General features: G+C 45.5%; 1 protein-coding gene across 1 annotated transcript in view; it reads right to left on the bottom strand.

Moving 5' to 3' along the window:
• The window catches only part of zgc:152891 (uncharacterized protein LOC767741 homolog), a 16,770-nt gene that overhangs the window by 2,550 nt on the left and 3,554 nt on the right, over positions 1-10,666 (bottom strand). The window contains exon 12 of the mRNA XM_037688184.1: positions 3,765-3,880. Within this exon, the coding sequence (XP_037544112.1) occupies positions 3,765-3,880 (116 nt within the window). The remainder of the gene's footprint in view (positions 1-3,764; positions 3,881-10,666) is intronic.

Raw genomic sequence — 10,666 nt, 5'->3', positions numbered from 1 at the left:
GTTTGGTTGGTTGGTTGGCCAGTTGTTTGGTTGGTTGCTCGGTCGGTTGGTTGCTTGGTTGGTTGTTTGGTTGTTTGTGTAGCAGTATAGAAATGTACCCGGCTAGGGAAATGTCACTTCCTGTTAGATAAGTGGGCGGAGTATAAAAGGAGGCAGCGATGCCTGTTCTGGCACTTGGTTTCCTCTTCCTGCTCCCACTACGTGGCTCTCAAACCATGTGGGGTTTGGTTGTGGCTGAGCAGCAGATCGTGTTATGCGTGCTGTTCTGGCTTTCGTGGGATGAAGGCCAAGCTTGCTGCTTTCCTCCTCCTCCTCGTCCTGTGTCTGTGCATGTCTGCATGTGTGTGTCAGCAGGTGAGTAGAGTCCCAACTCATTGTCAGCCTTCAAACTTACTATTGTTGGTGATTAGTTGACTGAATTTTATAGGTCCCTTGCTGAGGTTGGGCTCACTGCTGTTTTGTCTCCTCCCAGGTTACAACGGGTGGTGTGACGTTGCACGTTCGTGGTGTGACGTATTGTGTCACTTCCTGTTTGTCTGTCGGTAGCTCGAGTGAATTGTTTGCTCGAGTCGTCTCTGTTTTCTGGATTTATCTTTTGCACAGTTTTTCATTCTAGTTCACAAACACACTTAGTACAGTTGTTTCTCTACTGTTGGACAGTGCTTAAAACACCTCTTATCTTTCAACACTTCTCAGTTTTTATTGGTGTATTTGGCTCTGCTAGCTCCTGCTAGCATTACCTTAGCATGGCTGCTGCTTCTCTCCCTGCTTCCTGTTTTCTCTTGCTCCGTGTGTCAGATGTTTAGTTACTCCTCTGCCTCCTTTAGTGGTAATGATACATGTAACAAATGTAGTCGTATGATAGCTTTGGAGGAGAGGCTGTCTGAACTGGAAGCTCGGCTCCGCGCTGTAGAAAGAACAGTAGCTAGCCAGGTCCCCTTAGACAGCATGGAACCACAGAGGCTAGCTCCCGTTAGCGGTCCTCCAGCAGATCCCGAGCAGCCGGGACCCCAGGCCGGCTGGGTGATGGTCCGGAGCAAGCGTAGTGCTAAGGCTAAGCCCCCAGTTCACCACCGACCCGTTCACGTTTCTAATCGATTTTCCTCGCTCAGGGACACACCTGCTGAGAAACAGACCCTGGTTATTGGAAGCTCCATAGTCCCAAACGTGGCTTTAGGGACTCCAGCGGCCATAGTCAAATGCATTCCGGGGGCCAGAGCGGGCGACATAGAATCTTATCTGAAACTGCTGACTAAGGCTAAGGCTAAATACAGTAAGATTGTTATTCATGTTGGCGGTAATGACACCCGGTTACGTCAATCAGAGGTCACTAAAATTAATGTTGCTTTGGTGTGTGACTTTGCTAAAACCATGTGGGACTCCGTAGTTTTCTCCGGCCCCCTCCCCAACCTGACCAGCGATAACATGTTTAGCCGTATGTCGTCGTTTAACCGCTGGGTGTCCAGGTGGTGTTCTGACAACGACGTGGGCTACATAGATAACTGGAGTTCTTTCTGGGGAAAACCTGGTCTGATGCGGAGAGATGCATCCATCCCACTTTGGACGGAGCCGCTCTTCTTTCTAGAAATATGCCTGATTTTGTTTATTCCCCAAATTATTGACAACCCAGGGTCCAGTCCAGGAAGCAGAGGTGTAGTCCTCCCCCTCTCTGCTGCTTCTCCTCTGTTACCCACCCACACCCACATTGAAACAGTGTCAACTCGCCCACGGCTCAAATTAAATAAACAAAAAATCAGCTCTAAAAATACAAACCATAAAAATCTGATTAAAATAAACACAGTTACTTTACCAGAGCAAAATCATTAAATGTGGATTATTGAACATCAGATCTGTTTCCTCTACATCCCTGTTAGTTAATGAACTGATAACTGATCATCATATTGATTTATTGTGTCTGACAGAAACTTGGCTACAACAGGAGGATTTTGTTGGTATAAATGAATCCACTCCTGTTAATTATTTAAATGTTCATGTTCCTAGAACAACTGGCCGAGGTGGAGGAGTAGCTTCTATTTTTCAGTCAGGATTATTGATTAATGCCAAACCAGTTATTAGTTATGATTCTTTTGAATCGCTGTCCCTCAGTCTTTCTCATCCAAAATGGAAATCAGAAAAGCCACTTTTACTAGTTGTTATATATCGTCCACCAGGCGCTTACTCTCAGTTTTTGTCTGAATTCTCAGAATTATTAACTGACTTATTATTAAATACTGATAAAATCATCATAATGGATGATTTCAATATTCATGTGGATGTTGAGAGTGATAGTTTAAGCATAGCCTTTAATAATTTAATAGACTCATTTGGTTTTACCCAAGACATTCGCACATCTACTCATTCTTATCATCACACTCTTGATTTAGTTCTGACCTATGGTGTAGAGATTAAGGACTTGGTAATAGTTCCTCAAAATCCTGTTCTGTCCGACCATTTTTTAATAACTTTGAGTTTATATTAAATGACTACACAGTCACTGAGAGTAAATTTCATCTCAGCAGGTGCTTATCAGAAAATGCTGTAACCAAATTGAAACAATCTCTTCCATCAATGTTTCCTCTGTCTTGCAGAGTAATGCATCAGAGAACAGAGACTTAGATCATCTAGTTGATCATCTTACAACTTCAATGCAAACTTCACTTGATAAAATTGCTCCACTGAAAAAGAAAGTAATCAATCAGAGGAAACTGGCTCCTTGGTTCAATTCTGAGTTACCTACTTTAAAGCAGCATCTAGAAACCAGGAGAGAAAATGGTGCTCTACTAATGTTGAAGAATTTTATTTAACTTGGAAAGATAGTCTGCTAACATATAAAAAAGCTCTCCGTAAAGCTAGAACTTTATATTACTCATCTTTAATAGTGGAGAATAAAAATAACCCTAGGTTTCTGTTTAGTACTATTGCTAGACTAATTAAAAGTCCCATTTCTGTTGAACCATGTGGCAGCTAACGGGCAGCTGGTGGAGTCCAACTCCCACCCTGAAGGGTCCGACTTACTGCCGGCAATGCAAACCAAACTCTCGCACCGCTTGCATAGGGACTGAGCAGCTCGTAGCAAAGGCCCCCAATCTCATACGGAGCACCCCACACAGTGTACCCTGAGGAACACGGTTGAATGCCTTCTCCAAGTACACAAAACACAAGTAGACTGGATGGGCAAACTCCCATGACCCCTGGAGGACCCTAGTGAGGGAAACGAGCTGATCCATTGTTCCACAGCCAGGAAAGAACCCGCATTGTTTCTCCTGGGTCTAAGGTTCGACCAACAATCGGACTCGCTTCTCCAGTACCCCTGAACAAATCTGACCAGGGAGGCTAAGGAGAGTGATGCCCCTATAATTGGAGCACACCCTCCGGTTCCCCTTTTTGAAGAGGGGAACCACCACCCCAGTCTGCCAATCCAGTGGCACTGCCCCCGATGTCCATGCAATGTTGCAAAGGCGCGATTAATGTGAAGGTCCTGTAAAGGTAGTGATTAATTATTTTTGTAATTGTGCACAAATGTATGGACCGTTGCTGTATTGTGATGTCATTTGTATTGTGGACTGTGTGTCGAATCATATTTGTGATTTGGACCTCTATTCAAAATTGTTCTTTAAAAATGCAATAAAGTTGCTTATTTGTGGTATTTATTTTAGGACGTCTTTTTGTCCTGGGTGTAGATCTACAGGTTCTAACACCATTTCTGCTGGAGGAATCCATGTTCTGGTTCTGTAACAAACAGGTTGGATGATAAATAACCTCACCTGAGTTTTCTGGGAAGCCGTGTGTGGTGATGTCAGAGACCCAGTTCTGAAGCTCGGTGTCAGTCTGGACATCTGTATCTCCGTTATAAAACAGGTCCAGCCAGCTGGACACAAACCTGCAGCAAACAGAGTCTGTCACAAGGTTCTACAGATACAAGAGGTTCTACAGATACAAGAGGTGTCAGTTTAAGATTAAAATCAGACACCACTCTGAGCAGCAGGACCACGCTTTCCACAGAACAACTGTGTCAACTCTTGAAACTGTGCCTGCAGTCAACCTACTTCATATATGGGGAGCAATATTGTAGTGAACTAGACCTCCGACACCAATCTGTCTCTGAAAACCTTCAGGGGACAGGAACTGCTATTTCATTGATTTGAATCCAGAAATACAAATTAGCTCATCAAGAAACTATTTAATTGTATCCTGAATTAATCAATTGAAAGAACACTCTTCTTTTTTACATTATCATTACTATTTTACAATATCTTGATAATCAAAGTGTGTTTAGTTCATACCATTTCTAAATGTTGAAGTGAGCCACTCATTTTAAAATCAACTGTGAAACAGTATTAATGATTTTTAGACCTCATTAGACTTAGAAATCAAGTTAAATGTCTATTTACAAAGTAATTATGCATTTTGATCTTCTGTCTGAATGAGGAGTAGTGATGTCGGTCGAAAGTCAGAGACAGTCAGAAAGCAAGTTATTAGAACAAAGTGTCTTGTTTTTAAACCTAGCAGACAGTAAATAAGAAGCTGGCATCTGCGTTTGTCTCACTTCGCCATAACATTCCTCTGTCTGTACTAAACGTTCGTAAACATTCCTGCTGTCTTTTTGACTCCTAATAACCCTCTGACATCACTGAAACACCGCCCCTGTTGGTTGTTTCAACCAATCAGGAAGTACCAAGTGAACGGAAGTGAGTACTCTTTAAAAGTCAACACTTCCTGGAACTATCCGGTCTTTCACCAGAGTCTTCCACTTCTGAGTGAAACTTCGGACTCAGTCTTCTTCAGTCTTCCTGGAGTCTTACTCAGTTTTCCTGAGTCTTTCTTGGGACTATGGAGTCTTCCTGAGAGTTCCTAAGGAACTTTCAGATTTAATCAATAGCTGATGGATTTGACCGTGAGACGAGGGTCCGTCCATCCCAGCTGGAGTCACAGCGCCTCGCTGTGAACTCACCCGGGTGTAACGCCCTACAACTTCGAAGGAAGCTTGTTCTGTTGAACGGAGTAAAAACCACACGACTTCTGACGATGACTAGCCACCCTGACAGGAGACGCTGTAAAGGTAGCGTACATAGGGACATCTAGACCGGAGCTGATCCATCATCTGCAAAGGTAAAGAGACGTCACGAGTTGTCACGCACTAAGTGGACTGGGGGTTTGAGCTGGTGTTGAAAGGAGCGTGCTAATTCTGGCCAACAAACATCCATCTTCCTTCATCCATCTTCCCTTTAAACTTATCTATTCCTTCCCTTAAACTTTTATATTTTGCCAGTAATCTAGATGCCTCAATCAGTAATGTTCTGTTGTCTTGTTAGTAAAGCGTGCCAAGTTTTTATTAATCAGAAACAGATCAGCAAATCAATGTGTACATGTTTTGATGTTAAGTTTTGATTCTGTTAAATAAATGACCGCATTTATTCTGATGGGTCAAACATAAAATGGCGTCTCATGTCACTGATTAAACAATCCTCACAGTTATCTCAGTCACATGACACATAATTTAACTCGAAAAAGAAAGAATCCGTTGTATTTAAATAATTAATATTCTTTGTGCTTGAACTTGAACTGGTTTCAAGCAGCTCCACAGCACCGAAACAGCTTTGGTTAGGGTTTGTAATGACATTTTAACAGCAAATGATTCTGGTCATTTTGTGGCTCTTGTACTCCTCGATCTTACTGCCGCTTTCGATACTGTTGACCACAGTATCCTCATCTCTCGGCTTGAACACTGGGTTGGGATTACAGGTGCTGCATTAGACTGGTTCCGCTCATACCTCTATGACAGGAGTTTTTGTGTGAAGGTGGGTAAAAATCTATCCACTTCAATGCCTCTTTTCTGCGGTGTCCCACAGGGCTCGATTCTCGGACCCCTTCTATTTTCGCTCTATCTGCTTCCGCTGGGGTCGATCCTAAGAAAACATGGTATTCCATTCCATTGCTACGCCGATGACTGTCAGATCTACCTGCCACTGAAACCAGCCAGTGCTTGTTCCGTCCACCCTCTCCTCAAATGTCTGGGCGACATTAAGACATGGATGGCTTCAAAATTTCTAAGTTTTAACGACCAGAAGACTGAAGTCATTGTCTTTAGCCCTAGCTCAGCTGCCGCCTCTTATCCTGTGAACCTGGACTCCCTTCAGCCTTATCTGAAGCACTCTGTTAAAAACCTTGGAGTGGTTTTTGACTCGGATTTTAAGTTCGACAAACAGATCAGTTTGGTTCTGCAGAGAAGCTTCTTCCAACTGCGGCAGGTAGCTAAGCTCAAGCCAGTGCTGTCTAGACCCGACCTTGAGACACTAGTCCATGCATTCATCACAACCCGCCTGGACTATTGTAATTCACTGTATGCTGGGGTCAGCCAGGCCTCTATCTCACGGCTACAGCTCATCCAGAATGCTGCAGCTCGGCTTTTAACCGGTACACCGAGGTATGAGCACATCACACCAGTTCTGTCCTCCCTACACTGGCTTCCTGTGAGAACTAGGATTGATTTCAAAATTCTCCTCCTGACCTATAAGTGCCTAAATGGCCTCGCACCCATCTACCTCTCTGAGCTACTGGAACCATATGTTCCCTCTCGGGCTCTGAGATAATCCGATCAGCTGCTTTTGGTTGTTTCAAAAACACGACTGAAGCTCCGAGGAGATCGGGCGTTTTCAGTCATGGGTCCCAAACTGTGGAACAACCTACCCCCCAACATTAGGCAGGCCACCTCCCTTCCTGTGTTCAAATCCCTACTAAAAACATATCTGTTCTCTCTGGTGTTTCATACTGTGTGAGTTGATTTAGTGTATCTTGTTCCATGTCTTCATTTTAATGCTGTTGTTTTAATTTTTTAAGGTATATTCTTACTGCTTTTTATTTCTTAGTGTTACCATTAGTGTTAAGCACTTTGATAACAGTCTATCTGTTTTAAATTGTGCTCTATAAATAAATATGACTTGACTTGACATCATCTGCAAAAAGCAGAAACGCAATCCTAAGGCCACCAAAACGGATCCCCTCAACACCTTGGCTATGCCTAGAAATTCTGTCCATAAAAGTTATGAACAGAATCGGTGACAAAGGGCAACCTTGGCGGAGCCCAACTCTCACTGGGAACAAGCCCGACTTATTGCCGGCGATGCGGACCAGGCTCTGACACCGGTCATACAGGGACCTAACAGCCCGTATCAAAGGGTCCGGTACCCCATACTCCCAGAGTATCCCCCACAGGGTTCCCCACAGGGTTCCCCAAGGGACGCGGTCGAACGCCTTCTCCAAGTCAACAAAGCACATGTAGACCGGTTGGGCAAACTCCCACGCACCCTCCAGGACCCTGTTGAGAGTGTAGAGCTGGTCCAGTGTTCCACGAGCAGGACGAAAACCCCATTGCTTCTCCTGAATCTGAGGTTCGACTATCCGACGGACCCTCCTCTCCAGAACCCCTGAATAGACCTTACCAGGGAGGCTTAGGAGCGTGATTCCCCTGTAGTTGGAACACACTCTACAGTCCCCCTTTATGAATGGGGGGACCACCACCCCAGTCTGCCAATCCAGGGGAACTTCCCCCAATGTCCACGCAATATTGCAGAGTCGCGTAAGTCAACACAACCCTACAACATCCAGAGCCTTAAGGAACTCTGGACGAATCTCATCCACCCCTGGGGCCCTGCCACGAGAATCTTTTTAACCACCTCGGTGACCTCAGCACCAGAGATTGGAGAGCCTGACCCAGAGTCCCCAGGCTCCGCTTCTTCAGTGGAAGACGTGCCAGTGGTATTGAAGAGGTCTTCAAAGTATTCCACCCACTGACCCACAACATCCCGAGTTGAAGTTAGCAGCACACCACTCCCACTATAAACAGTGTTGGTGGCGTACCGCTTTCCCCCCCTGCGATGCCGGATGGTGGACCAGAATCGTCTCGAAGCCGTGCGGAAGTCATTCTCTATGGCCTCTCCAAACTCCTCCCATGCCCGAGTTTTTGCCTCAGCGACCACCCGAGCCGCATGTCGCTTGAACTGCCGGTACCCATCAACTGCTTCCGGGGTCCCACAGGCCAAAAAGGCAAAATAGGACTCCTTCTTCATCCTGACAGCATCCCTCACCAATGGTGTCCACCATCGGGTTAGAGGGTTGCCGCCGCGACAGGCACCGACAACCTTGTGGCCGCAGCTCCGGTAAGCCACCTCGACAATAGAGGCACGAAACATGGTCCACTCAGACTCAATGTCCCCCACCTCCCTCGGAACATGTTCGAAGTTCTCCCGGAGGTGGGAGTTAAAACTCTGTCTCACAGGAGACTCTGCCAGATGTTCCCAGCAAACCCTCACAATACGTTTGGGAATGCCAGGTCTGACCGGCATCCTCCCCCACCATCGGAGCCAACTCAACACCAGGTAGTGATCAGTGGACAGCTCCGCCCCTCTCTTCACCCGAGTGTCCAAGACATGTGGCCGCAGATCAGATGAGACGATGAAAAAGTCGATCATCGAAATGCGGCCTAGGGTGTCCTGGTGCTAAGAGCACATATGGATACCCTTATGCTTGAACAAGGTGTTTGTTATTGACAATCCATGACGAGCACAGAAGTCCAACAACAGAACACCACTCGGGTTCAGATCAGGGGGGCCGTTCCTCCCAACCACACCCCCCCAGGTCTCACTGTCATTGCCCACATGAGCATTGAAGTCCCCCAGCAGAGCAAGGGAGTCCCCAAGAGGTGCACTTTCCAGTACCCCCTCCAAGGACTCCAAAAAGGGTGGATAATCTGAACTGCTGTTTGGTGCATAAGCACAAACGACAGTCAGAACCCGTCCCCCCCACACGTAGGTGGAAGGAGGCCACCCTCTCATTCACCGGGGTGAACCCCAACACACAGGCACCAAGTTCAGGGGCAATAAGTATGCCCACTCCTGCTCGGCGCCTCTCACCAGGGGCAACTCCAGAGTGGAAAAGTGTCCAGCCCCTCTCAAGGAAACTGGTTCCAGAGCCAGAGCCTAGGACCTGTCTGCCATGGGTGACCCTACTAGGGGCGTAAAGCCCCTGACAGCATAGCTCCTAGGATCAATGAGACACTCAAACCCCTCCACCACGGTAAGGTGGCAGCCCAGGGAGGGGCTCAACCTTTGTTTAAACAGATAAATCACATTGAGACTCGAAGACTCATTTACATGTGAGACCTGTTTGGACAATCAAAAAACAGTGGTTAACTGGACACATGTAGGAGTTGGAGGTGAAAAAAATTCCTATCAGACTTTTTTTCTTGCATGAGAAAAAAAAAAACCTCTAATATTGAAAAAACACCTCGCACAAACAAGCACATATTTACGTAGACATTCTGCAATCAGAGACGAGAGCGGTCAACAACGCTTATAGATGCTCTCGAGGTCACTGTAATCAGTCAATGTCCTCCGGTGAGATCCATAAACATTCTCGAGGTATGTCGAGGAGTAAAAACGGAGTAATATTGTGTATGCTGTTCAGTGTCAGGAGGGTGATCAGTCTTACATCGGGGAAACTAAAGAGCCACTGGCCAAAAGGATGGCCCAGCACAGAAGATCAACATCATCAGGCCAGGACTCTGAGGTCTACACTCATCTCCAGGCCAGCGGTCACTCTTTCAGGGATGAAGATGTTCACATCCTGGACAGAGAGGAACGATGGTTTGAGAGAGGAGTAAAGGAGGCCATCTTTGTGAAAAGAAATCGTCCATCATTAAACAGGGGTGGAGCCTCCTGGTTCAACTGTCCCCCTCTTACAATGCTGTGATTGCTAGTATCACTCAGCCCTCTGTGAACAGTAAACAGCCATCAGGTGCTAATGATCCATTGTTAGGCTGATGGTCCTTCTTGAGCATGTGATCAGCTGGTTCTGGTTGTCAGCAGCAAACTGGTTGATCCACTCTGAGAAGGTGCTATTTAAGAGACTGAGCTGAATACAGCACCTCAGACTGAAGAAGTCTCTTGGATGAGAGACGAAACGTTTCTACATTTTTTGTTGTTTTGGTTTGCTTATTTTTTTTGAATGACCAGAGGACCAGATTTAACTTTTTTAGATAAACCCAGTTTAACTTTCAGTTTCTTTACTAGGTTTTCCACATGGAGCTTAAAAGAAAGATGCGAGTCGACCAAGATACCCAAATATTTATAGGAATCAACAAACTCAGTAGGGACACCATTTGAGGATAAAATTAGAGGAAGAACTGCTGGGACCGACTTCCTGTCAGAAAAAAGCATCCCTTTGGCTTTGTCGGCGTTTAGGACAAGTTTGAGATGGAACAAACCTGACTGGATGATGTTAAATGCAGATTGCAAAAGCTGGAAAATCTCATCAACTGTTTTAGCTCGACAATAAACAACTGTGTCATCAGCATAGAAATGTATGGATGCATCAGGGATGTTTTTACCTACATTACCTATGTAGATTGTGAAAAGGGTGGGTCCTAAGACTGAGCCTTGAGGTACACCATTGTTGTTTGTTAGATAGCTGGAGGAAGTACCATTATGTTATTGTTTATCTATGCAGTTTATGTACGTGCTTCTTGTTTATTTACTTGTGCATCGTGTTTGTTTACCTGTGCAGTGTTTGTTTACATGTGCAGTGTTTGTTTACCTATGCAGTGTTTGTTTACCTGTGCAGCATTTGTTTACCTGTGCAGCGTTTGTTTACCTGTGCAGTGTTTGTTTAC

The sequence above is a fragment of the Nematolebias whitei genome, chromosome 14 (assembly GCF_014905685.2).
Source record: "Nematolebias whitei isolate Nwh7 chromosome 14, NemWhi1, whole genome shotgun sequence".
Taxonomy (NCBI): Eukaryota; Metazoa; Chordata; class Actinopteri; order Cyprinodontiformes; family Rivulidae; genus Nematolebias; species Nematolebias whitei.
This window is presented reverse-complemented; position numbering and strand designations above follow the sequence as displayed.